This window comes from Microcebus murinus, chromosome 19 (assembly GCF_040939455.1).
Source record: "Microcebus murinus isolate Inina chromosome 19, M.murinus_Inina_mat1.0, whole genome shotgun sequence".
In the NCBI taxonomy this organism is placed as follows: domain Eukaryota; kingdom Metazoa; phylum Chordata; class Mammalia; order Primates; family Cheirogaleidae; genus Microcebus; species Microcebus murinus.
Window position 1 is genome coordinate 16,991,874 of NC_134122.1, and position 27,865 is coordinate 17,019,738.

At 54.1% G+C, this 27,865-nt stretch overlaps 1 protein-coding gene across 3 annotated transcripts in view; it reads left to right on the forward strand.

Moving 5' to 3' along the window:
* SCNN1B (sodium channel epithelial 1 subunit beta) overlaps positions 1-27,584 on the forward strand; it is a 53,058-nt gene extending 25,474 nt beyond the window's left edge. For 2 of the 3 annotated variants that reach the window (XM_012780203.3, XM_012780202.2), the window contains 12 exons: positions 5,893-6,211; positions 8,898-9,153; positions 10,689-10,879; positions 18,868-18,971; positions 20,031-20,194; positions 20,477-20,584; positions 22,836-22,953; positions 24,248-24,323; positions 24,412-24,469; positions 25,324-25,385; positions 26,451-26,526; positions 26,741-27,584. In XM_012780203.3, the coding sequence (XP_012635657.2) occupies positions 5,901-6,211; positions 8,898-9,153; positions 10,689-10,879; positions 18,868-18,971; positions 20,031-20,194; positions 20,477-20,584; positions 22,836-22,953; positions 24,248-24,323; positions 24,412-24,469; positions 25,324-25,385; positions 26,451-26,526; positions 26,741-27,121 (1,905 nt within the window). In that variant the 5' untranslated portion in view covers positions 5,893-5,900 and the 3' untranslated portion in view covers positions 27,122-27,584. Of the gene's footprint in view, positions 1-3,706; positions 3,808-5,892; positions 6,212-8,897; positions 9,154-10,688; positions 10,880-18,867; positions 18,972-20,030; positions 20,195-20,476; positions 20,585-22,835; positions 22,954-24,247; positions 24,324-24,411; positions 24,470-25,323; positions 25,386-26,450; positions 26,527-26,740 lie in introns of all 3 variants that reach the window. The other variant, XM_075995176.1, reaches the window with a different exon arrangement.
* The last annotated feature ends 281 nt before the right edge of the window (positions 27,585-27,865 follow it).

A 27,865-nucleotide genomic window follows, 5' to 3' on the forward strand; every position in this document is an offset into this window, starting at 1 on the left:
CCCCAACCCCCAGCCTCTGAAAGTGCTAGAACTACAGGCGTGAGACACTGTGCCTAGCCAGCAAGGTGATTTTTTTCAGTGCTCCACAGAGGAACCCTGTTTTGAATAGTTAAGAAATCATTTTAATGTAATTAGGGGGGGAAAACAGCTTAGCACTCAAACTTGTTATTTCACAGATATAATAGTGCTTATTATTCATAATAGTGCTTAGGATGAGGCTGAATTTAATTTAGCAAAAAAAGAATGAGCTGATGTGATGTTATATTAATGTATTAAGTAAATAATGATACAAGTGCTATAGGAATTTAGCAAAAATTGTGAAGGTGGTATACAAATGATTGCTCTTTGGGGAAACATTGGATTAGCAAATATTTGGGGGGCAATAACAAAGTCAAGCCTACAAATAGTTATAAGAAAAATCCATTTTAAAGATTTCTTTTTATTTAATGCAAACATATAGAACACAGTGAACCAGGGGTCAGTAAACTTTTCCCGTAAATGGCCACATAGTTAAAATGTTAGGTTTTTCAGGCCCCATGCATCTTGCTCATGTCTTTCTTTTTTTTTTTAAACAATCCTTTAAAAAATGTAAAAACCACTTTTAGCCCAAGGGCAGTCCAAGCACAGACCTTAAACTAGATTTGGGGCTGTAATTTGCAGACTTTTGCAGTTAATTAAGGAGTGTACTAAATGTACTAGCTGCTAGTATCCCAAAACCAGGTAATGGGGCCATTTATTAATGGCATTTATTTATTAAAACATTAATGTTTTACTTAACACTCTTTTCAAGTATCATTGTGAACTCATGGATTTTTTTTTAAATGCATTTAGTATGTTTCAATTTATTACAGGTTTTTTGCCAAGATGCTCAAAGTGTCCCATCTTTGCCAATGAGAACCCTTCCAAGGAGTCCTTTTGACTGACCCCAGTAGTCTTTGATGCCTTCTTTTGTTTCTGGTGTGATAAGGTAGCCCAGGCTTGCCTTATACATTTCCTGCACCAAAGCTGGTGTCAGCCATTTTTCTAAGAGCTCTGGTTCTTTTAATCAGGAATGGTATTTAGAGACCAAAATCTGGGTGCTGGGAATGCACTTAATATTTGAATTTATAAATGGAAATATGTCCAAGATATACCCTGGGCCCTGGAAAGATTCTGACTGCTCCCCTAAAACTCTCCTTCACCTTCTCTAGGCTGGTACAGTACCTCCCACCTGTGGCTGTCACACCTGGCTAGGTGCCTGAGAACAAAGAGTCAGTCATGTTCTACGGCTGCCCTAGCAGAGGCAGAAACGTGAAAGATTTTTCAATAACCAGAGTCAAATCCATTTTCAGGTTAACCTTCAATTAACTATAAAAATCCAGCTACCCAGAACTCATATTCTCTGATTATCTTGGGTAATTGAGGTTTTTCTGCAAAAATAAGTATAGGGGGTTATAATGAAAGCATCTGGCCTACAATTTATAGGGGTCACAAAGTCACAAGCCCACATGAGCCAAAGTAGCTGACAAAAAAATAAATAGCCAGGTGCAGTGGCTCACGCCTGTAATCCTAGCACTCTGGGAGGATGGCTTGAGGTCAGTTATTCAAAAGGTTAAACATAGAACTACCATATGACTCAGTATCTCCACTCCTAGATATCTATTTAGGATAGATAAAATATGTATAGAAATATGAAAACATATTTCTTCACAAACACTTGTACATAATTATTCGTAGCAGTATTAGCATAACAGCCAAAAAGTAAAAACAATCCAAATGGCCATCAACTGATGGATGAATAAATAAAATGTCCATGATACCCATAAATAAAATATCCATATTATGGATATTTTGGCAATAAAAATAAATGAAGTATTAATACATGCTATGGCATGGATGAGCCTTGAAAACATGCTAAGTGAAAGAAGCCAGTTAGAAAAAACACATACTGTATTAAATATGATTCCATTTGTATGAAATGTCCAGAATAGGCAAATCTACAGAAACAGAAAATAGATTAATGGTTTCAGGAAAAGGAGGAAGGTGGAGAGAGGAAGAAAGAATAACGGCTGGTGGGTATGGGGTTTTCTTTGGGGGAGATAAAATTGTTTTAAAATTGATTGTGGTCATGGTCGAACAATGTGATTATACTGAAATCAAACTGAATCCTATACTTTGAGTGGATGAATTATATGATATGTGAATTGTATCTCATTGAAGCTGTTATTTAAAAGGGGGAATCATAAAAAAGCAAAAAACAATATTTTGCTAACAACAACAAAAAAACTTTTGCAAACCCGACACAATTGATGGGTGAGACATTTGCAACCTCTCATTCAGAAGGGGGATGCAAAGAATTGGCCATTGGACCTGGATAGCTTTTATGTGTCTTTTGTGAAAATAATAAGTAGAGACACACGCTGGGCTCCCAGACATCTTTCCACAAGGACTTCCGGGCTGTGTGAGTCAGATCTCAGGAAAGAATTATCCCGGAAAGTGGGCAGATGTTTTTCTCCCATAAGAAAACCCGAAACAGTTGCACACAGCGTTTACTGTTTTTGCACTTGCTGCTAGGAATGTTTACCCGGCATTCAGGGCCAATGCATAGACAGCAATCTGTGACTCCCTGAAGCGTGGCAGCCGGTGACTGCTCTTCCTGCAGGCACACGTGGACTCAGTCTCCACTTTGGGTTGGTTTAAGCTCTAAACTGATTCAAACCCTTCTGCGCAAGCTTCGTGTCCATTCCAGACAACAGATCATCTGTCACCTTGGAGGTGAAATCTGACCAGAACAACATAAAGTTGTTTACACCATTTATTGATTCTTACTTTGCTGATGACCCAAGGGGCCCAACTAGTTAGGAGTTCAGCCAGGACTCAACCAAAACTTCTGTTACTTGCCTACTATTGTAACAGCTTTTGCTACATGTGACACTGTTGTTTACTTAATAGTTTTTTTTGAAATCAATTTCCCTTTTTGTTAAAGCTTAAGCATATTTATGAGCACAAAGGGAAAGACAGCACCTCTTGCCATAAGTGGGTACCTCTGGACAATAAGCCCAGTGGGAACAGAATGCTAGATACTGTTGCCTGGCAAGGTTCTGAGCCTGGGGCTTCATGGTTAAACTTGCAGATTAGCAAGGGTTACAGGGATGTTAAGGACCTGTTAGTACCAAGCTGAGACTTTCTCCTTGACTCAACCAGAATGATTAAATGAGAATAAGAAAAGGTAGACGTTATAGAGGCCCTTTTGTTGATTTCCTCCATAACTACTTATTAGAACCTAACGTGCAGCTCGCCTGTTTGGTGTTGAGGTGCTGGACTGTACGAGGCGGAGGAAGCCCTGGTTCTTCCCACGTGCCTGCATCCTGGCAAACACTTAGTGCTTTGATGTTGCCCTCGTAGTTGTGGTTATTATAATAATTATTATTACTTTATTATTTCACAGCATGGAGGGAGCCATCTGGGGAAAGTTGAGGGTTGGGTTAGTTCTGTGGACATCCTCTTACACCAGGCACATGGAGCTTAATTTCCATGGAAGAACAGAGGCGGTGGATTTGGAGGGGAAAATGCTCAATGCTTGGGGCCAGGGTCCTTTCTGGGCAAGGAAGGTGAGGGAATGTTACTGTGTCAGAAAATTGGGTCAGGAGAGAACGTGCTTGCTTAAGTTTAAAATCTCTGTCTAGATATGAAGGTCTGACATTATACATTTGGATATTTGGTGCAGTGCGAGGCATCGTCAGGGATACAGAGCCGGGACCCTCAAGGGGCTTTGATCTTATGGGAGAAGCCGCAGGCACAAGTAACTATGACACAGGTTAAAACGAGGTGAATTTCTTTTTCTGTTAAGCTTCTAATAGTTGCAAATGACAGACACCCAATTTGGATCAGCATAAGGAAGAAAGAAAATTTATTGGTTCCCATATCCGATGAGTCCGGGAATAAATGGCTTCAGGCATGGCTGGATCCAGGTGTTCAAATGGCGTGGTCAAAAATCTCTCTCTCCATCTTGTGGTTCTGCTTGTCTCTGTGTTGGCTTTATTGTCAAGGAGACTTCCCATCTGTGGTGCCGGATACCACCAGCTTAGTAGTGTTAGTTAAAAGCGAGGTCTCTTCCTCAGTTATTCCGGCATAAAGTAACAGAATTGAGTCCCAGTGGTCCAATCTGGGCCATGTGCACGCCTCCCAGAGCAAGGGGGTGGAGGTCAGCCTGGCAACTCACACCAGCTGAGACTAGGGGAGGGGAAGTTCACCTGACACATCAAAGCAAGGGGGAGAGGATACTGGGCAAGCAGGTGTCCCACTGCCCACCACAGTGAGGGTTGTTCCAGCCTGGAGTCAGGAGAGCTTCATGGAGGAGGTGGCCTTTGGTCTGGACCTTGAGGGTTGACTGCAACTGGGGCCCTGGGCACAGAGCTGGGGTGTTCCTGCAGCAGCTTCCTGCTCCACGTCCGGGGAGAAGGAAGGAGGAAACAGGTATGGCCTTGGAATCTGTCATGCGCCAGGCTGCGTGGCAAGCGAGTCTTGTCACAAGAACCCTGCCTCCTCACGCATATGGGAAGCGGAGCCTCGGGAGGGCCTGACATTCCTCCCTGACCCCCAGCTCCCTGCTTTCCCTCAGCCCATCCTCACAACAACCTCATTGGCTGGGAGCTATTCTCATCCCCATTTTACAGATGAGGAGACGGAAGCACTGAGGGAGGGATTTGCTCAAAGTCACGGTGAGCAAGTGGCAGAGCTGGGATCCAAAGCCAGCCACTGTGGCTCCAGCGTCCTGTAATGCTGAGAAGACTCAGGACGCAGGGTCCCAGTTCTTCCGATCACGTTTTGTAACTCTGCGTTTTCGATGGTTATTTGCTTAGCGTCTGTCTTGCCCACTAACAGCTACTAGTAATATTAACTGGTATCCTGAGCACCTGCTCTGTGCCGGGCTGTACTTGGCACTTTTTGTGCATCACCTAATCTGTTTCCCTCGGCAGTCCTGTAAACCAGATGTGATTATTACAGGAAGTTTTCGCATAACGTCATCTATGGGTTTCTGGAAACTGTGGCTTTAAGTGAAATAACACAGCGAAACCAATTTTACTATAGGTGAATTGACACACGGAAGAATTCCTATGGCATATTTCTGATAAAAAAAAAAATCACCAAACCTCTAAAGACCAAAACACTTCTGATATTACACATTGAAGCAAATGTGATCTATACACACATTTAAGAAAGATTAATAAAAACAAGGAAGATCACTGCTTACCCAGTTATTCCAACTCGGGGTCCTGGTGGCCGGAGCCCGTCCCATCAGCTCAGGGCACAAGGCGGGAGGTGGACAGAAGACATTCTGTCACACGGCGCACTCACGCACACCCCACGCTCACTCACGCTGGGACGGTGTAGACACGCCACTTCGCCTAATGTGTACATCTCTGGGATGTGGGGGGAAATCAGCGTGCCCCGAGAAAAACCCACGCAGACATGGCCCTGGCTGGGAATTGGTATTTTCCCCCCATCAACATTACAATGAAACAACATCACAATAGAACAAAATGGCATTGTTCGAGGACCTGCAGTACCACGTTTACACATGGGGACCTGGGGGGGGGCTGAGAGTTTAGGTAACTTGCCCGCTAGGATGTGAATTCCCAGGAGGCGACAAACCTTGTCTGTTATGTTCATCATCGAGTCCAGAGGGACCAATCCAGCACCTGGCATACACAGTAGGCGCTCAATAAGTGCTCTTTGGTTGGTGGGACAGATGGAGGGATGCATGGATAGATGACGGACAGCAAGAAGGAAAAAGGAAGAGAGGGAGGGAGGGCTGGGATGTGCCGCCCGGTCTCTGGCCCAAACCGGGGACATCCTCGCAGGCAAAGGCTGGTGTCCCATCTGATGTGACGTCCCCGCGTCTCTCCGCAGGTGCCACGATGCACGTGAAGAAGTACCTGCTGAAGTGCCTGCACCGGCTGCAGAAGGGCCCCGGCTACACCTACAAGGAGCTGCTGGTGTGGTACTGCGACAACACCAACACCCACGGCCCCAAGCGCATCATCTGCGAGGGGCCCAAGAAGAAGGCCATGTGGTTCCTGATCACGCTGCTCTTTGCCGCCCTCGTCTGCTGGCAGTGGGGCATCTTCATCAACACCTACCTGAGCTGGGAGGTCAGCGTGTCCCTCTCCATCGGCTTCAAGGCCATGGACTTCCCCGCGGTCACCATCTGCAACGCCAGCCCCTTCAAGTAGGTAGTCCCTGGAGCGTACAGACTGCTCTCCCTTTTGCTCTCTTTTCCTTCCTTCCAGTTTTCCTTTCTTTCCTTCTCTTTTCCTTTTCTTTCTTTCTCCTTTTTCTTCCCTTCTTTTACTATGTTTATTCTTTCCTTCTTTTTCCATTCTTCCTCCTTTCTTTTATTCCTTCCTTCCCTCTTTCTCTTTCTCCTCCTCTCTTTCTTTCCCTTGTTGCCTTCATCCTTTTGCAGCATGTAAGAGTCACAATTCATAAGCTTCCTAGGCTTGAAGAGAACCTCGGAGCCAGGCACAGTGGTTCACACCTGTGATCCCAGCACTTTGGGAGGCCGAGGCAGAAGAATTGTTTAAGCCCCGGGGTTCGAGGCCAGCCTGGGCAACGTAGCAAGACCCTCATCTCTACAAATAAAAAACCTTAAAACTCAGCCGAGTGGTGGCACACACCTGTAGTCTCAGATAATCAGGAGGCTGAAGCAGGAGGATTGCTTGAGTCCAGAAATTTGAGGCTGCAGTGAGCTATAATTGAGCCACTGTACTCCAGCCTGGGCAATAGAGTGAGATCCTGTTTCTAAAAAAAAAAAAGAAAGAAAGAAAGAAAGAGAGAGAACCTCGGGTAGTCCTATCTTCAGGCACACCAGTGCCTATGTATATATACCAAACATGTTTACTGAGCAGGTACTATGTGCCAGGCACCGTTCTAGGCACTGGACAGTGAACAAAACACAGTTCCTGCCCTCTTCACAGCCTATTGGAGAAAACAGGGCATTAAAGTTTTTCCCACAAATATTGAATTAATTATAACTGTGATGATAAAAAATATATAAGAACTATACATCAAATGCTTATGCTACGCCAGGCATTGTGTTCAGTGTTCTTTGGGTAACTGATGTCATTCTAATCCACACAGCCGCCGTAAGGGTGGGCAGTGCTGTGGCAGCACCAATTTATAGGCGAGGAAATGGGGGTTCAGAGAGGTAGGTGAACTTGCCCAGAGACACACAGTGGGCAACTGCGGGATTTGAACCCAGGTCTGATCCAACTTTAGAGCTGTTGCTTTCTAGCCATTCTGGCCTGCTGCCCCTCCTGCATTTGATGGCAAAGCATCAAAGGAGGGGACATGCGAGGAGACCCAACCCAGCCAGGGTTGAGGAGAGACAGGGGATCAGTCATGGGAAAAATGCCCCAAGGGATGAGTAGAAGTTCGCCAGGTGGAGCGCAGAGAGTGCCCCGAGCGGGAGACACAGCACGTGCAAAGGCCCTGGGATGAGACAGAGCTTGGTGCATTCAAAGAGTTGACAGAAGGGCCAGCGTGGCTACGTCACAGGGAACATTCTTGTCCAAAAGGAAGTTCCGGAAGGGAATTCACAGCTCATGATTACATTTCCAGTTATCAGAAAGTCCTTTCTGGTAATAGGGCTCTTCCTGCTTGGATGGGTCCTTGGAGCCACTCAAGAGAACCCTTAATAATACCAGGGACAGCACACTCTGTCCAGGCACCCTTCCACGTGCTTTGAAAGCATCACCTCGCCGAGTCCTCGCAACGACTCTCTGAGGTGCACATCTTTATTGCCCTGTCTTGTAGAAGACAGATCAGAGCCTCAGAGAGGTTAAGTTGCCCATAATATCATTAATAAGTGGCATGCCGGCATCTGGAGCCCGCACAGTGAGCCACCAAGCTCGACAGCAGCTGTGGACACCTAGGCCGTGCTAACACAGCCACCTGCACGATGCCACCCCTGTGGCTCCTCCTCTTCCCGTGTGCACACAGGTGGCTTGTGCATTGGTCAGGGGACAGAGGGTGTCAATGTCTGAAGCTGATGTTAGCTCTGGCTGCTGTACACCTTTAAACCAGGTCCTTGGCCCCTGTCCGGGGCTTAATGCCCCCTCTTGCAGGAAGTCCGCCAGCCAGAGCCGGTACGCATGGCCCTGGTGACCATGCTCTGAGGCAGGGTCTGGAGTAAATTGCATTTGAAGTGGCTGGAGTGCAGAGCCTGGTGGGGGTACACCCTGGGGGACCCCCACCATCTCTGACTGGTCCCCATTTCCAACGTGAGAGCCCCCAGGGGCTGAAAGAAGGTACTGGAATCAGCCGCATCTTCCTCCTGAACCTGCCTCCTGTTCCCAAAATCGCTCCCTCGTGGGAGGGAGATATCAGAACCCTGTGCATAAACAGAATGTCCCCCGCAGCTCCCCAAACCCAGGTTCTAATCTCAGCTCTGCCCCTTATTGGTGGGGTGAGCTTGGGAAATCATAGCAATTCCCAGAGCCTCAGTCTCCTGATCTATATGTGGGGGCGATAATAGAATTGTGACAAGTATATAAAATAAGATGTAGGAAGCACCAAGCACCTGGCACCTGGTAAGTGATCGATAACCGAAGCCATTATGATTCTTCCTCGACAGAATGTGAATTTCATCAGGAACGAGACTGGGTCTGTCTTGTTTGCTTCTGTATCATCTGTGCCTTGCCCAGTGCCTGGCACATAGTAGGAGCTCATGAAATACTTGTGAATGAACGAGTGAATGGGTGGTGGGAGGACACATGGATGCATGGGTGGGTGGGCTTAGAGGCCATTCTTCTTATACATGGTGGCAGCCACGCTGGAGTGGGAGGACCCCAGAGGCCAGTCTCTCTGCCTTGTCGCTGTCCCTTGCCCACCTGCCTGGCTCTCTCCCCTCCCAGGTATTCCAAAGTCAAGCATTTGCTGAAGGACCTGGATGAGCTGATGGAAGCCGTCCTGGAGAGGATCCTGGCTCCTGAGCCCAGCCACGCCAACGCCACCAGGGCCCTGAACCTGACCATCTGGAACCACACGCCCCTCTTCCTCATCGATGAGCGGAACCCCCACCACCCAGTGGTCCTCGACCTCTTTGCAGATAACCACAATGACTCAGCAAGGATCTGTAATGCCCCCGGGTGCAAAATGGCCATGAGACTAGTAAGTGGCCCCTGCGTACATGTCAAGCAATGGGCCCTCCCCAGTGAGGCCTTTTTTAATATTAATAACTCAAGTCTTGCTGGGGGAAGGACAGGCTGGAAGCCAGTGCCTGTTTTGTTTGTTTGCAGAGCTTTTTAACAAATAGAAATAGCTGGTATGTTAGTCAAGATTCTTTTGGATGCAAGTGGCCCAGCTCAAACTAGCTTAAGCAAGATGTGGGGGAGGGAGTTCATTGGCTGACATAACCAAGAAGTGCAGGGATATTTGCATTCAGGTATGGCTGGATCTAGGTGTTCACATGCTGTCATCAGGACTGTCTCTCCATATTGGTTCAACTTTTCTCTCGGTTGACTTCACTCTCTGGCAGGCTCTTTCCACATGGAGGGTCCTGTCAGTGCCAGGCTTATATCCTCCTAGCTCAGCAATCTCCCCAGAGAAAGAGCTCCTCTTGCCCCAGTGAAAGTCCTGGGACTGACCCTCCAAGTCTCATGCTCCCCCCGGAACTGATCCCTGTGGGCTAGAGGATGCGCTCTGGTGATTGGCCAGTCCTGGGTCACGTGCATGGAGCTGGGGGTGACGTCAGCCTCTGTCTGACCACGTGGACCGAGTGAGGGGAATGGGTGGCTCCCTGAAGTAGGAACCAAGTCTTGTCATCAAAAGACAGAGGCTTGGACATTGGGGTGAAATCCACAGCGGTGCAGTACAGGTAGATGCCAAGAAGTGGCTGCCCAGAAGCACTGGGAGGCTGGGGCACTGTCAGTCTCTAGAGCCTGCACGTGGGAGGAAGGTCCCCCGTCTGTGTCTCGGGACCCCTTTGGGAGCTCGGCCACCACGCAGATGCCCAGGCCCCCGGCTGGAGGATCGGAGTGGGCAGTTCTGGTTCCAGGCCCCAGAATCTGTATTGTCAGCAGGCTCCCTGGTGGTCCTCACGATCAGCCTTGGATGGGGACCCAGGCTGGGGCCACATGCTCTCCAGACGGGGTGCCACTGCCTGCCCTGCTCGTTCACGGGGTCACGACTGCTGCAGCCCCCCCCCCCCACTTGTCCACACCAACCAGCCCTCGGCAGGAGGCTCCTGGGTCTAGCGCCAGCTCTAGGACTTTCTGGTGCGGTTACCCAGCTACCAGCTCATCCCTGCTGGCTGCACCGCTCTCGGGGACAGCCGTGTGTGCGTGTGTGTGTGTGTGTGTGTGTGTGTGTGTGTGTGTATGGCCATGCAAGTGTCAGTGTGGAGGCCACTTGTGTGGATCCAGGAATACAGAGTCGGGGAGACTAGAATGGACATGTGTGTGCAGTTGTCACCCTGTGGCGGTCAGAGAGTGGGTGTCTGTTCGTGCCTGCCACACGACTGTGTGTGTTTTAGCTTATACATAGCAGTGCGAGTGCGGGCGAGGCTGGTGGCTGTGCTTGGGGTCCTTGTGAGCAGCATGCAGCTGTGCGTGAGGTGGCGGTCCCTGAGCATGCGTGGCCCTCGGGCAGTGGCGGGGGCTCTGCCGGCTCCCCCCACCCATGGGAACCCCTCTTGGCCTCCACAGTGCAGCCTCAACGGGACCGAGTGCATCTTCCAGAACTTCACCAGCGCCACCCAGGCGGTGACGGAGTGGTACATCCTGCAGGCCACCAGCATCTTTGCACAGGTGCCAACCCAGGAGCTGGTGCAGATGGGCTACCCCGCCGAGCGGCTGATCCTGTCCTGCCTGTTCGGGGCAGAGCCCTGCAGCTACCGGTGAGAGTCGCCCGCCCGCCCGCATGCCCGGCCGCGGCTCTGCTCCGGGGGGTGGCGGGTGCTGGAGTTAGGGTCCTCCTCCCACTCGGCCACTCGCCGTCTGTCTACACCGCAGTTTTCTGTGCCCTTGTGTGTCAGGTCGGGTTTAGGGCTAGAGACAGGGATGCTCTGAGGGACTCATGGTGCGCTGAAGGAATCGCTTCAGGAACAGTCTGGGAGGAAAGTGGGATAGGGAAGGAGGGAATGGCTAAGCAAGGACGTGGCTCAGCCTCGGCCCTGTCGCAGGAGGCACCCCGGGGTCGGCTGGGCCGCCTTTGCACACGCACCGTGGTCGGGCACGGCTGGGGGTCCCCAGGAGGGAGGCGCGGGGTGTGCTGACTTCCCGGGCTGTTAGCCTCGCAGCCAGCAGCTGGGCTGGGGACACCCGGGTGGGCACCCCAGCGTCCACCACCCTCAGTTTTGTCGTCCCTGAAACAAGGACAACAATCAATCATGTGTTCCTGGTGGAGTCGAGTGAGCAGAGGGTGAGCAAGGCTGCAGAAGGGATTGCTGTAAATATTCCTCTCCCCTGTGGCCCAGAACGTGGAAACTCTGGCCGAGTGAGGGCAACGTCAGCCCAGCTCCTAACGAAGCAAACCCTGGGCCTAAGCGCCAAGCCTGGTCCCGCCTCTGTGGCACCTCCGGAGGGCTGCGGGCTCTGCTGGCCCAGCCGGTGGGAGCGAGTGGGACAGGGACACGGCTCAGGTGCGAGGACTTCTGAGGCCCCAGGGCCCCTCCCCGGACTCAGAGCCGCACCTCCAGGTGTGCGGAGCGCCACACCCGCCCTGGCCCAGCTCCGGCTTCAGCCGGGCCTGTTCTGAGACTCGCTGGTGTCTTTCTGGCCTGGGGCTTCCGATTCTCACACTTTCAGGCCTCTGGAGAAAGGGGCTTTATGCTGAGTCTCACTGCTGCGACGTGCGACAGGCTTCCGGGCTCGTCCTCCCGGGGACTGTGGCTTCAGCCCAGCTCTCTCAACTCGGGAACCTTCAAGAACCCCTATGGAGAATCTGCTGAAAGCCACAGACCCTCTGTCCCCCGCAAATGCACAGGCACACACAGGCAAGAAGTTTGCACATAATGTCAAATAATTCAAGGCCCCCAGGCCCAAGCAGGGCAGGGCAACACATGCGGCCCATTGTGCAAATGAGAAAGAGTTGGTCCCACGGGTGGCAGGACAGCAAGAAGGCAGCCGCTGGAGGGACACGCCCTGCCTCCGGGCCTCTCCTCCGCTAGCTGGTTGCAGGCTGTGTTTGAACCCTGCTGTCTTGGCCAGGGGCCTTTGCTCCCCGCACACCTGCCTCGCCATACCTGCGAACGGCCCAGTGTCTGTCCACAAGCAAATCCACCTTCACCCGCTGAGCTGAAAGGGAGATGCGGTACCGCAACCTCAAACGCACGGCCCAGCGGCTGCTCACCACATGCCTGGAGCGGGAGTGAGCTGGGATCGTGGGGTCTGCTGTCAGGGTCCAGGGTTCAAGGGCACAAGCCCGGCTCCCCACACTGACCGGCCACCCCAGCTTGCCTCTGGCCCTCCAAAGGAAGCCCCATTTGGGTGAGATGGGCTGAAGGTCCCCCAAAGGGAAGCCGAGGAGCTATCAGTGGGAAAAGGGCAGGCAAAGCCCCCAGTATCGGCCACGTGACTTCTGTGCTGGGGCTGGAGCAGCTGGGCAGTGACTTTAGTAGAGGCTGGGGACCTGGGCTGTCATCCTGCCTCTAGCTTACAAGCTGTGTGACCTTGAACAAGTTTCTTAACCTTGCTGGGCCTCAGTGCTCCTCCTCTGTAAATAGGAGAAATAACAGCACTACCCTGCAGCGTTATTTTGAATATTAAACGAGCCATACGGGGCTGACCATAGTACTGGCTCAATAAATAATAGTTCTGAGTATGATTAAACCCACAGTTGACACGGAATTCAAATTCAATAATTATACCAATATTCATTGGGCCCTTCTTGTGTGCAGGGCAGTATTCTAAGCACTCTATGTGTATAAAATTACTTTAACCCTGGCAACAAGCCCACGAGAAAGGTACTTTATTCCCTCTCCCCTGCCATTTTATAGATGATGAAACGGAGGCCCAGAGAGGTTAAGTAACATCTCTGAGGTCACACAGCTGGTGAGTGGCAGAGCCAGCAGTCTGGGCCAGGCCCACCACGCATCACTCTGTCACCTCATCACAGGTGATCTGTCCTCCCCACCCACCTCTCCCAAGCCTCCTTGCTCTGGCCTTCATCGTGTCAGAGTGAAAGGCACCACCCAGGCACCTTGGCACAGAAATCTCGGTCCACCTGCCTCTGAGCTGTCCCTCACTCCCGCAGCCTCGGGCCACCTGCCTTCCCGAGTCAGCCTGGGACACAGCTGCAGGCACGTGCCTCTCTCTGCCCTCCCTGGTGCTGGGCTCCGAACACTGTGGCCCTGCCTCCCCTCCGTCTCCATCCTCCGTCCCTCAGATCGTAGTAAATGCTCAAGCGGCGGCGGTGGCCGCAGCATTAAGACAGTCTGAGCCAGGCTGGGCCCCCGCCTCCCAGCTGCCTGGCAGCTGCAAATGCCATCTCTGCGTGTGGCCCGGCACATCACGAAGCCTCCCTGTGCCTCGGTTTCCTCATCTGGAAAACGGGCACAACAAAACGACCCCATAGCACCAGCAGGGGGATTCAATGAGTTAACATACATAAAGAACTTAGTACCGTGCCTGGCACGTGGTGAGCATCATAGGAGCAGTTTTTAAAAATAGACTTTTTATTGTGGAAATAATTTTAGGTTTAGAGAAAAGCGGCAAAGAGAGTACGCGGGGTTCCCTCAGACCCCTCAGCCAGGCTGCTCTGTGGTTCACGGCTCGCACCGCCGCGGTCCCTTGTCAAACTGGGACCTCAGCACTGGCACGTGACTAGGACGTAATCGAAACACCTCATGTACATTTTGCCTGCTTTTTCCCCGTGACCTTTTCCTGGTCCAGGGTCCCATCCAGGGGAGCACGTTGCATTTACCTGTCATGTCCCCTTAGTCCCTGTGACAACGTCTCAGACTTCCTCGCTTTGGACGAACGCGACAGTTCGGGAGCACCGGCCAGGTGCTTCCTGGAAAGTCCTCAGCGTGGGTCTGTCTGTCTCCACTGGGGCTGTGGGTTCCGGGGAAACAAAGCACACGGCAGGGCCTCCTCACACCGTGTCGGGGGCACATTATGGCCGTGTGACATCATCTGTGATGTTGACCTTCCTCACCTGGTCCATGCACACTGTGCCAGGCTTCCGCGTTGTAAAACAGCAACCGCCTTCCCCCTCCACAACGTGTACTTCGGAAGTGAGTCACTAGGTCCAGTCTACACTCGGGGGAAGAGAAGGGGGAGGGCTGGGTGGGGGAAGTGACCTAATATCACCCTCCTGGATAGAGGAATGGATCTATTTGCAATTTTTCGGTGAGGAATATTTATCTCCCCTCCATCAATTCATTTCTGCAACCATTTACTTAAGCAGTCTGGGCTCCCGTGTACCTGGGTTATAATCCGACACCACGGTATTTATTCTCTTGCTCCAATTCTTCCAGCTTTGGCCACGGGGAGCTCTTTCAGTTAGCTCCTGTGTCTCTGTGACATGTCCCCATGTGGTGTTTTGTTGTTTTTTTTTTTAATTGAATATTTCCTTACTTTCTGGCACTATAAGAAGCTGCAGCCCTAGAATCAGCTTTTCTCCAAAGAGCCTTGGTTTTTTTGTTTGTTTGTTTGTTTGTTTCATTTAGAAACCAAGATCTGGGCACATATAAGCATCATCATCATCATTATGATGATTGCTTCGGAATTGGCCGGCTAGCTTCTGCCCTGACCCCTACCGCACGGCTCCGCGGTTGGCATGTCGCTTCCGCCCGGCTGCTCTACTTGGAGTCTGTCCTGGCCCTTGCAGGCCTCTGTCTGCAGATCCCGGCCCTGCCCCGGGACAGGTTTTATAGGAAGCGCCGGCTCTGGGGCCCGAGTGCCCGGGGCTGGGAGCAGCCTCTCTGGGTAAAGAGCGTTGTCAACAAGCAAATAGTTGGCGCGTCCCAGAGACCAGAGTGCGGCCCTGGCAGGACGGGGTCGGGCCACACCCCGAGCAGCTTCCCGGGCTGCATCTGTCTGGACGGTTTCTTGGGAACACTGTGTCCCTGCACCCTGGGGCGAGGTCTCACCGCGAGCACAGTGTCTCCGGCTTCAGCTGGTTCGCCCTGCTCTGTTCCTTCCCGCGGCCACAGCCCTGATCCCCTGGCGGCGGCGTGTACTGTCGCCACCGTGCCCGCTCGGGGCTGCTCCTTCCTTCCCTCCAGCCCTTTGCCCTGCTGTGTCCCCTGCCTGGTGGCCTTTCCTCCTCCCCACCTTCCAGGCCCGGCTTCCTCCTCCACCTCCTCCTCAGAGCCTCAGCTCTGGCCTCACTTCCTCCAAGAAACCTTCCCTGACCCACTCCCCACCCGCCACGGGGAAATAGGTGTCGCCGCTCCGCGCTTATCTCTGCCGGTGCCCTTATCACATACTATGATTTATGCGACAAATATTTACTGAGTGTCTGTGTACGGTGTGGCAGACTCTGGGGACGGAGCTGTGCACAGTAGCAGCCAGGGCTGTTTGAGCGTTGCAGCGCGCCGGGCACCTGACCCTCACCCGCAGGGTGGCGGCTGTGGCCCTCCCGGCGTTATGGATAGAGAAAGTGAGGCATGGACAGGTGAAGTAGGTAACATCCCCAAGCTCACCAGCTAGTGAGTGACAGAGCCGGGACTCAGATCAGGCGGGCCGGGTCTGCAGCCTGCGCCCTTGACCTCCGAGCTCTTCTTCTAGACAGGCGAGGTCACGTGCCCTCGCTGGGCTTACGTTCTAAGCAGCTGGTGAGAACGCCGCCAGACCCAGAGGACGATTCCAGACCCTGATGCAGGGAATAAACTGGCAGAAATGACATAGAATATCGGTAAAAGTTAAAGCACTATTAACTAATAAAGTCTATCGGCCGGGCGCGGTGGCTCACGCCTGTAATCCTAGCACTCTGGGAGGCCGAAGCGGGCGGATCGCTCAAGATCATGAGTTCAAAACCAGCCTGAGCAAGAGCGAGACCCCGTCTCTACTAAAAATAGAAAGAAAATTGACCAACTAAAAATATATATACAAAAAATTCGCCGGGCATGGTGGCACATGCCTGTAGTCCCAGCTACTCGGGAGGCTGAGGCAGGAGGATTGCTGAGCCCAGGAGTTTGAGGTTGCTGTGAGCTAGGCTGATGCCACGGCACTCACTCTAGCCTGGGCAACAAAGTGAGACTCTGTCTGAAATAGAATAAAATAAAATAAAATAAAATAAAATAATAAAATAAATAAAATAAAATAAAATAATAGTCTATCGCTTTGCATAGGGCCTCAGGGAGGTCTCAGAACAGATAAGACCTGAAGGGTGAAGAGAAGCCAGTTATTTAAAGAACTGGTTAGAGAATATTCCAGGCACAAGGGACAGCAGGTGCCCCGGCTTTGAGTTTGGAAACATCTGGAGTGTCGCCAGAGTGCAGTGAGCAAGAGATAGAAGGCCAGCGTGGGAGTTTGCAGTTTATTCTAGGAGCAATAGGAGCCTTTGGAAGGGTCTGAGCAATATCATTATTCCACTCAGAAAAAAAAAATTAACTATAATTCCTTAATATCTTCAATGATCCGGTCACGTTCACACTCATAAATGTCCTAGTTTTTTGTTTCTTTGTTTGAATCAGGATTCAATTAAAGTCCACCCATTGTGATTTTCGCCCAAGTCTTTTAAGTGTTTTCAATCTATAGGTTGCCCCACCCCCTTCTTGCTCTCACAGTTCACTTGTTCAAGAAACAGGGTTATTCATCCTGTCAAGTTACCCAGTCTTATTTTGACAACTGACTTTCTGTGGTATCCTTTTTGTTTTTTAGAGATGGGGGTCTTGCTATGTTGCCCAGGCTGGTGGTCTTGAACTCCTGGCCTCATGCCATCCTCCCAAGTTGGCCTCCCAAAGTGCTCGGATTAGAGGAGTGAGCCACTGTACCCCACCTCTGTTTTAACATGTTCCTGTGTCTCTAGTATTTCCTAACGGGAGTTAGAGACAGTCTCCATCCCATTCAGGTCTGATTTTAGGGGCAAGGCCACTTCCTTGGTGGCTTCGGTGTGCTCTTCCATTAGAGAATACACCACTGGGCACCACTGATGTTCATTGTCCAAAGCCCCGAATTCATCAACAATTGCAAAACCATGATGTTCTAATTGTATCATTTGTTTTCAGTTATTAGCTGGATCAAACCAGAACTCTTTTAGTGGCTATATTGCATTAAAAAAAAAAAAAAAGTTGGAGGGAGCCATAGATTAAAATAAACCTAAAAGGCTTACCAACTAATGATATGTTAAAATTATTTGGGTCTCGACTTGAACAAATAAATTATAAAAAACAAAATTGGTATTTATGGGACAATTGGAAATTTGAGCTGAATATTTCATAACCCTCTAGCAAGGAATTTTGTTAACTATTTTAAACATGGCTACAGGGCTACAGTATTATTTTAAAGAGTTCTTACAGCCAGACACAGTGGCTCATGCCTGTAGGCCCAACACTTGGGAGGCCGAGGCAGGAGAATCACTTGAGGCCAGGAGTTCCAGACCAGCCTAGGCAACATAGTAAGACCCCAACTCTACAAAAAAGAAAACCAAAAAAATTAGCCAGGCTTGGTGGCATGCGCCTCTAGTCCCAGCGACTCAGGAGGCTGAGCCGGGAGGATCACTTGAGCCCAGGACTTTGAGGTTGCAGTGAGCTATGATCACTCTACTGCACTCTAGCCTGGGTGATGGCTCGAGACCCTGTCTCAAAAACAAAACAAAACAAAACAAAACAAAAAATTCTTACTTTTAGAGGTACATATGGACATGTTTACAAATAAAAGATAACAATTATTAATTTAAGAATCATTAATTACTATGGGGTGGGAGGCAGAGATGACTGGCCTTGGGGCGATGTTCATTGAAGCTGGTGGGGGCTTCATGCTGAAATGTTCCATGACCCAAAAAAAAAAAAAAATTTTAAGCTAAATTTTCTGAAACTACCTTATACTCTTGCTACTTCAGAAAGCATTTGTTGTTGAATTATTTCCTCTGGAAGTTCTGTCTCTTTCTCCTGGCGTCCGCGTCCCCCTTCCTGGAGCCAGACCCTGCATCTTGTCTCCTCTCTCTGGCTGAGGTCCCGGGTGGCCTCCTCCGCCTCCCTGACTCCACCCGCTCCTTTGAGCGAACACTGTCCGGCGCCGCCTTTTACGGCCTGTATGAGTGTCCCGTGTCTGCTGCAACAAATTACCCAAAACCAAGTGGCTTAGAACACCAAACATTTATTCTCTCTCAGAAGAGGCCAGAAGTCCCAGATTCAGGCGCCAGCAGGACGAGGCTCCCTCGGAAGGTTCTAGAGGGAATCCGTCCTCCTGCTTCCAGCCACCGGTGGCCCCGGCGTCCCTGGCTTGTGTCTGCACAACTCGGCCTCCGGCTTCACACGGCCGTTCTGTGCCTGTGTCTTCCCTTCTGTCTCTTCCGAGGACACCTGTCATTGGATTTAGGGCCCACCTGGGTGATCCGAGATGATCCCATCTCAAGATCCTTGGTTACGTCTGCAAAGACCCTTTTTCCAAATAAGGTCACATTCACAGGTTCCTGGGGGTGAGGACACGTCTTCTTTGGGGTGTATATGCGACACCGGGAAACATCTAAGAAAGTTCTTTTTCATGACTCATGGCTAAACCAGACAGCCTGGGCCCCAGAGAGACTCCCCTCCTCCCTCTTTCCCCAGGGGCTCTGGGAATCTCCTCGCTGGCTCCTGCAGGGCGCTGGACAGAATGACCTGTCGCTCACCTGTCCCTCCGGGGCCTCTGCGAGCACTCGGTGAAGGGCAGCAGACAGTCGGGGACGCGCCGGCTGGGGCGGGCCCTGGCCCTCAGCTCACGCTGTTTCTTTTAGGAACTTCACGTCCATCTTCTACCCTCATTACGGCAACTGTTACATCTTCAACTGGGGCATGACGGAGAAGGCGCTTCCTTCCGCCAACCCCGGAACCGAGTTCGGTGAGTCCTGGGGCCAGCGCCCTGAGGCTTTACACCTCGCTCCATGGGGGGCTGAGCGACCGTCAGCTGCTGGGGGTGGGACTTGGGAGGACTGAGGCTGGCACCAAGAGGGTGGCCAGGGTTGGGGCTCTACCAGGTGCAGGGGGACCGGGCCGGGTGCTTCGGTTCCCTCCTCCAGTGCTCACACCCCTGGGGTAGGCACTGCTGGCCCATTCTGCTGAGGGGCAAAGTGAGGATTCAGAAGCAGCACAGCTTTGTGGTCAAGCGCTCACTCTCCCGTGCCTGGATCAAATCCCAGCTCCACCTGGAGCTCACTCCCCGGGTGATCCTGAGCTCAAGACTTACCTTCTCAAAGCCTCAGTTTCCCCATTCAGAGAATAGCACACAGTAGCAGACTATAGAACAGCATTGGGTCTAGCGTGTAGGATATGCCTCGTGAGTTGTTAAGACGTAACGTGGGCAAACTGCTTGGCTGTGAAGAAGAATCACACAAGTGAGGCAGGTACTCTGAAGGAAAGTTCTGGAGCTAGGAGAGTGTGAAACAAAGACCCTGAGACCTAGTCTGGGCAGTCAGCGAAGGCTTCTGGAGGAAGAGACCCTTGGCTGAGATCTGAAGGAAGAGCAGGAGTTTCTAGGGGAAGGGTGAGCGAGGAGACGGCATTCTGGAGTCAGGGAACAGCATTTGGAGTTAGGGAACAGCATGTGCAGAGGCACAGCCACAGGAAGGAGCATGGATGCTCAGAGGGGCTGAATGGGGAGAAAGGGGCCCCCCATATGAGGTGCAGTGGCGTGGGTGGGCCGGGCTGTGCCTCCCAGAGCTACCTGCTGAGCAGACAAGAGCTCAAGGCGGGTGGAGAGAAGCCCACGCCGGAGACGATGGGGGCTTTGGAGAAAGCAGGCAGGACTGGGGACCTGTGTTGTCGCCAAGTGGAGCCGGCTTCCTTGGCAGGCCCTGGAGGTGCTCGTGGCTGGAGGGAGCTTACACAAGTGGGTGCTGGGTCCCCCCGCTCAGCCTTGGGGAGTGAGTTCAGGCGGCCCCCTCGCCCCACCTCCACACAGGCCTGAAGCTGATCCTGGACATAGGCCAGGAAGACTACGTGCCCTTCCTCGCGTCCACGGCCGGCGTCCGGCTGCTGCTTCACGAGCAGAGGTCATACCCCTTCATCAGGGAGGAGGGCATCTACGCCATGTCGGGGACGGAAACGTCCATCGGGGTGCTGGTGGTACGGCTGGAGCCCGGGGCAGCCCGAGGGGCGGAGGGCGGAAGCCCCTGTCCAGGGATAACCTCCCTTGGCCCGAGAGGAGCGGATCCGGCCCCAGCCCCGGCCTCCCTCCATCAGCTCCTGCCCGGCCTTCTGGCCGGAAGCCCCCCGGGCACCGCTCTCGGGGAGACGAGCCCTCCGGCTCCTTCTGGGGCCTGGGGCTCTCCATCTCCCCAGCACCCTGGTCCCGCAGGCTTGACGGGAGGGAGGGACGGCCCCCTTGAGCAAGCCCTCTGGTCACAGGACAAGCTGCAGCGCAAGGGCGAGCCCTACAGCCCGTGCACCGTGAACGGCTCCGACGTCCCCATCCGAAACTTCTACAGCAACTACAACACGACCTACTCCATCCAGGTGGGAAGACGGTGCGGCCTCATGGCCCTGGGGCCCCGTCCACGTCTGCAGGGCCCTGGGAGAGCTGCCCCGGCAAGGCTGGCTCTGCGGAGTGTTGTAGGTGGCCACCGGGCACCGTCGGGGCTGTGGGACTCGTGCAGTTCCTGGGTCCTCACTGGGGCCCAGGGCTGGCACCCCTCATCCCCACTCGGGCAGAGTGTCCTTGGGGATGCCGGACATTATAGGGATCTCCCTCTGGGGTCTCCCAAGAGGAAAACAAAAGACGAGAAGCTCGCACTATGGAGCTGTCACCGTGTGAGATGCTGTGCCCAGAGCGTGCACTCGCTGCGCCATCACTGGATTCCTTCCACACGCCCCGGGGCAATAATATGCTAACAACAGCAACATTTCTCAACTTACCAACACTAGCAGGCATATCACGTGCTAGGCAGGGCTGTTTTAAGTACCTTACACAGATGAAATCATTTAATCCTCATGACAACCCTAAGATGTGGCTACTATTATCATTCCCACTTTAGGAATAAGGAAATTGGGATAACAGACCCCAGTCCAAATGGGGTCTGTTTACCTGGGAAGTCCCTCTTTGTATCTGCCTGCAATCCCCCCTACTGCAGCTGGGGGCGTCCCTCCTGTCCTGATCTCCAGGGTCAGCCCAGACCTGCCCCTAGACCTGGACCCCTGAGAACCTTGCAAAGATGACAGAAGTGACCACTCGCTGACGCTTCCCCTCCCAGCCCAGTCTGCCTTGGCAGATACGGAAACTAAGGCATAACAAGGGGGCTGCCTGGCACCTGCCTCCACGTGTGGAGCCCCTAGCATGGCGTGGTTTTCCCTTTTGTGTTAGTCACAGGAATCGACCCTCCCGGCGCCCGCCTGCTCGCCCACTCATGGGCCGGTTTGGCCACCTCCAGTCCGGAGGGGCTTCTGTCTGCTACAGAGAAGCCTAGGAATCTTCTGGGCCTCTGGAGGGATAGACAGACAGACAGACAGGGCAGCACAGGGAGATAGATGGGAAAGGTGGAGAAAGAGTCCCAGCCCCAGGGACCTCCTCCCAGCGGAACCATAGCTCCTGCTTCTTGCAGAGCGGTAACCACTCAGGCTGGGAGCTTCAGCAGAGCCCCAGGCCCTGGTCAGGAGCTCTGCGCACCCCCACGCCCTCCCCCGGCCACAGGGACAGGCCTGGGCCCAGGGAGGACTCCCACTTTCCAGATGAGGCGCGAGGTCTGGACGAGCCTAAGACCCTTGCCCAAGGTCAGAGCCTCCCCCAGCCCCAGCTCTGGCTCCCCGCTGCGGTGCCACGTGACCTGCCAGGCTGCCCCCATTTCCTGCCCTGCGGGGCTCAGACTCATCTGGAGAATAGAAGGTCTTGTACGGCGGAGAGGAGTCTGCAAGGGCCAGAGCGAGGAGTGAGGAGTCCGTGGTGGTCAGGACTTCGGACCTGGACAGGCGGAGAAGCCTGGGTGACAGGCTTCTGTCTGTCCCCTCTGCACCCTCTGCGCCTGACACTGCGCGGAGTCCTCCCGCCCTTAGGAGGCAGGTGTGATGAACACCTGTTTCAGCCATGAGCAGAGCCAGGCTCACAGGCTGATGACCTGCCCTGGGACACATAGTTGGTGTCAGAGCGGATGAAACCAGGTCAGAGTGGCCTGAGCGCCCGGCATGGTGGGGCAGGCGAGTGGGGTTCGGCACATCCAGGCCCCGGGGCTGCCGGAGTCAGTCCCTTCACCCTGCCCCACCAGGGGACATTCTGCAGAGCAGCAGGCTGCTTACCTCCTCTGTCGTCAGTGGAGGTCAGGATGGTCAAAGGTCATCCTTCTCCTGGCTTTCCCTGGGCGTGTCCCTCCAGGAGGAAGGACGCAGGGCCAGCTCGCCTGTCTTCCTCGCGCTGTCTCTCTGGGCGCATTGACGCCAAGCGCTTGGGAGGTGCTGGCCTCCTAACAAGCCTGCCTGAGCCTTGGTTGTATAGTCTGGGGTGAGCCACCTTCCCGTGGTGAGCCATAGGGACTGAGACCTGGGCTGCTGGCGTCTGGCCAGAGTCCCGATGTGGGGTCCAGGGACCTTCCATAAGACCCAATGGGGAAGGACAGCCACGCCCTGACTACAGGGGGCCCCCAATATCTCAGCCCAAGGGGCACCATTCCTGGCTCCCCCAGCCCCGTGGCCTGAGCATCACTTCCCTGCGTACCTTCCCCTGGCACTGGGGTGGGGACTTCATCAGCTGAGCCTCTGTTCTCCCCCACGGCACCCCCAGGCATGTCTTCGCTCCTGCTTCCAAGACCACATGATCCGTAACTGCAGCTGTGGCCACTACCTCTACCCCCTGCCCCCCGGGGAGAAGTACTGCAACAACTGGGACTTCCCGGACTGGGGTGAGCGGGGCCACAGAGGAGGGGACAGAGCTCGGAGCCCTTGGTGGGGCGCAGGGATGTGCCCAGCAGCTTCTCCATGGTCCACGATCCCTCCTCCAACCCCCTCCCAGCACTCCCTGCTGCAGGAACCTGGGCTCCCCTGTACTCGATTCCGTGAAGCATGGGCTTCAAACGTGTAGGTGTGGGAGCCCGGGCCTGGGTTGTGTGCCACGTGGCCATTTCCAAATGCACGTGTGAAAGGGCACTTCTGTGCTGTGTCTCAATGCACTGGTGCCCTCTGTGACCGCAGTGCGTGTCTCTGTGCAGGTTTACGCACAGGCACAAACTGCCCGAGTCTGCGTGCATGCACTCTGCTTTTGTGCGCACGCATGTGTGTGCACGCTCGCACAGGCGTGTGTCCGCCCTCAGTGCGTGTCCGTGTCTGTGTGGTCTCACCAGTGTCTCTCTGCAGGGCGCTGGATGGGGGGGAAGGGGAGGAGGCCACTGTCTTGTTGGTGGCCTCCAAGGGCTTGAAACCTGGAGTGACAGGGGAAAGAGCCCTCGCAGGTGGTCTGGGCTCCAAACACTGATGAATGTTGCGTGCAATAGACCCACCTCTTAAAACACACACAACGGCCGGCCGTGGTGGCTCACGCCTGTAATCCTAGCACTCTGGGAGGCTGAGGCGGGTGGATCGTTTGAGCTCAGGAGTTCGAGACCAGCCTTAGCAAGAGCGAGACCCCGTCTCTACTAAAAATAGAAAGAAATTACTTGGACAGCTAAAAATACATAGAAAAAATTAGCCGGGCATGGTGGCATGTGCCTGTAGTCCCAGCTTATTCGGGAGGCTGAGGCAGAAGGATCGCTTAAGCCCAGGAGTTCGAGGTTGCTGTGAGTGAGGCTGACGCCACAGCACTCTAGCCCAGGCAACAAAGTGAGACTCTGTTAAAAAAAAAAAAAAAAACCAACACAACGGACAGCAAAAAGGGAAACCTTTATTCCACCCGCCCGTGCCTTCATACATGACCCCATAACCCAGTCCCTTGGGCAGGGATGGGGACGGCAGGCACAGGGAAAGCTGCGAGCTGGTCTAGGATGTTTGGGGCAAACGTCCCCCAGGCCAGGCAGGGGTGGAATGGCTGGAGATGGGGGCTGGCTGGGGAGCGCTGCTTCTCCATGGCACCCTCCGCCACCTAACCACGGCCTCAGGTGGCCCAGGGCCAGGAGAGCAGAGCTGCCGGCCAGAGGCTCAGCGGGAGAGGGGCCGTAGAAAGCCCCTCACGGTCTTTTAGCCACCTCCCTCTCTCCTGCTCAGCTCGTTGCTACTCAGATCTGCAGATGAGCCTGGACCAGAGAGAGACCTGCATCGGCCTGTGCAAGGAGTCCTGCAAGTGAGTGTGGCTGTGGGCACCGCGGGCAGGGCGTGGAGGGGAGGGGCGGTTCTGGCGGGACAGCCACAGGGCTGGCTTTCTCTTTCAGTGACACCCAGTACAAGCTGACCATCTCCATGGCCGACTGGCCTTCTGAGGCCTCCGAGGTGAGATGGTGGGTGGCTAAGCTCCTGGTCCCACATCTTCGGGCAGGGGACAAGTTGGGGCATAGGATGCAGGCTGCTTGGAACTTCAAGGGAGTGCCTCCCTCCTTCCCCCCTTTCCTCCTTCCCTCCTTCTTTCCCTCCCTTGTTCCTCCCTCCTTCCCTCCTTTCTTCCTTCTTTCCTTCCATCCTTCCCTCCTTTCTTCCTTCTTTCCTTCCATCCTTCCCTCCCTCCTTCCCTACTTCCCTCCTTTCTTTCTTTTCTCCTTCCTTCCTTCCCTCTTTCCCTCCTTTCTTCCTTCTCTCCTTCCCTCCTTCCTTTCTTCCCTCCTTCCTTCCTTCCCTCCTTCCCTCCACCAACAATCCCGGGCGCTGTGCTAGGGACACAGCGGTGAGAGACGCACGTAGCCCTCGTCCTCACGGAGCTGACATTGCAGCTGGAGAGAGACGTCACACACACAGAAATAAGACCACTTCCAAGCGTGGTCGTGGCAGTGAAGGAAATGACAGGATGATGGAGAAGGTGACCGGGGAGACCCCTGTAGACACAGTGCTCAGGGGAGGCCTCTCTAAAAGGTGACACGAGCTGAAACCTGGAGGTGGAGGCTGGGCCAGCGGCGGGCAGAGTTGGGTAGGACGCTGGGCCTGGAGGGACAGTCTGGGGACTGTGTCCCTTCTCCCCAGAACAGCAGCCACAGCTGCCACCGTGACGTGACCTTCCTCCTGCTCCGGTCCCACCCATGGCCCTGGGGTGTCAGGAGGGCACAGGGCTGCCGTCTCCCTCCCCCAGGGGGCAGGGGTGGTGCTGGGGGGGACGCTGCAGGTGCCATTTTTTCAGTTGCCTTCTTGGTTTCCAGGACTGGATTTTCCACGTCTTGTCGCAGGAGCGGGACCAGAGTACCAATATCACCCTGAGCAGGTAAGCCTGGAGCCCGGGCTGGGCTGGGAAGGTTCAAAAGTGGGGAACCAGAGCCTCAGCGCAGGAGTTTGGGCACAGGGCAGCTGCTCAGACCTGTTCCGACAGTGGTCAGACCAGAGCAAGGGTAGAGGAGGGACAGAAAAGGCCGCCTCAGGCACGCCAGGGCCACCACCCCGAAGAGAGGAGCCTAGTCTTTCCTGTGCCACCCAGCCATCCTCCCGGCTGTCCATTCATCCCTCTGTTGTCCATCCTTCCATTCTCCCACCCGCCCTCTCCCTACCCCTACCCTCCACCCATCCACCCACCACCCACCCTCCACTCACCCACCCACCCCCATCCTTTCAACACAAATGCACTGAGCACGAGAAAGACCTATCAGGAAGCTACTGGAGCCTAGAGGACAGATCTATGCAAACATGCCAGGTGTAAGGAGGGTCTGCACAAGCCCCCACGCAGGAGCACAGCAGGGAAGGAGCCTCAGGCTGCCTGAGACAGGGGAGCTGTGCAGGGAGGTGACAGCTGGGCTCTCCAAGGAGGAAAAGGAACTGTTCAAATAAGAAGGGTCGAAGATGCCCAGGCAGAAGACAAGCTTGGGCAAAAGCCTGGAGCTAGGAGATAGCACGGCTTTTCTGAGGACTGTCAGGCGTGAGTGGAAGCCCACTCGGCCACCCTTCTCTGCCCCAGGTGCCAGGTGTCAGGCTTAGGAGCTCTGTGCAGGGTCCCTGCCGATGGGCTGGGCCACCTAGGAGTGGGGAGAGGGGAGCTCAGGGCAGATCTTCGGGGGTGTCTTAGGTCAGAGTAGGCTTTAGGAAACCGGCAGGGATGTGGTTGAGAAAGTGGGCTACAGACAGGTGCTGGACAGGAAGCCCTGCGAGACGCTCGGGCCAGAGGAGGGCTGGGGCCGCGCCGTGGCTGCCTTTGCATTGTGCATGTGTATGCACATGTGTGCGTGAGCGTGCAGGTGTATGTGTAAGCATGTGTGTGCATGTCTGTGCACATGTGTACGTCTGTGTGCGCACCGGGGAGGCGTTTCCACAGTCCAAGCCCTTCTGCTGCCTCCTGCAGGAAGGGAATCGTCAAGCTCAACATCTACTTCCAAGAATTCAACTACCGCACCATTGAGGAATCACCGGCCAATAACGTGAGTCTGGGGGGCTCCAGACACCCCAGTCCCGCCCTGCTCCACCCCCTGCACTCTGCGGGTGGGGAGGGCCCTGAGCCCAATGGGGGACATTAGGAAGGCCCCTACACTGGGCCAAGATGGCCTCCCTTCTCCCCTTCCGTGAGGCTGGGCCTGAGGTGGGAGCCGTGGCCCGACCCCACCTGAGCCAGGCCCTTGCTGCCCCTGCCCACAGATCGTCTGGCTGCTCTCAAACCTGGGCGGCCAGTTCGGCTTCTGGATGGGGGGCTCAGTGCTGTGCCTCATTGAGTTTGCGGAGATCATCATCGACTTCGTGTGGATCACCATCATCAAGCTGGTGGCCTTTGCCAAGAGCCCGCGGCGGCGCCCGGCCCCGGCTCGCTACGCCGGCCCGCCGCCCACCGTCGCCGAGCTGGTGGAGGCCCACACCAACTTCGGCTTCCAGCCTGACACAGCCAACCACAGCCCCAGCGCCGAGGCCTACCCTGACGAGCAGGCCATGCCCATCCCCGGCACCCCGCCCCCCAACTATGACTCCCTGCGTCTGCAGCCCCTGGATGTCATCGAGTCTGACAGTGAGGGCGACGCCATCTAGCCCTGTCCCTGGGCAGCTCAGGAACTCGAAGCTGAGAAGCGGATGCCATTGGCCAAGGCGTCGTTCTATGGTGCCCTTTCCAGAGGGCCAGACTGTGTCCAAGCCCAGAGCCTGTGTCCCTCAACACGGGGGCAGGCAGCCAGTGGCCAGGCCCAGGCCCCGGGCCCTGCAGGGCCACAGTGCCATGCAGGGTGTGGGAACTGTGTTCTCCCTGGGCCCTGCCCATGTGCCCACCTGTCCTGGGTATCCCCAGCTAGACCCCGGAACACCAGCCGCTGTCTGCCCCAGAGAGGACAGGTGGGCATGCCGTGTGGCCCCTTCCTTCCTGGCCTTGGTCAGTGACCCCCTGGGAACAGGCTCAGGAGGGTGAGGGTGGTGGGAGGAGGAAGAGCATCGCACGTGGGAGCCCTGCCGGGTGGCACATACTCTGTTCTAGAAAATAAATAAAAGTAGAAAACACTGAGTTGAGCTTTGTCCTTTGTCTAGCTGGGCAGCTGGGGTGCCGTATGGCCCCTCTGGGGGTGGAAGGACACCCACACTCAGCAAAGGCCACTGAGGGACAGTCTCTTTAGCAGGTCAAGGGGCAGCTCTCTCTTGCAGTTCTGTAAGTTCCCTGTAAGTTATCCCTGAAGCAGTAGCCTAGTATCCTTTTCAGTGCCACTCAGCCTACCTCTTTGGGTTGCAGGGACAGAGAGACAGAGAGAGACTTGAAGCCAATTTTGCCCCCAGAAGAATCATATGGCC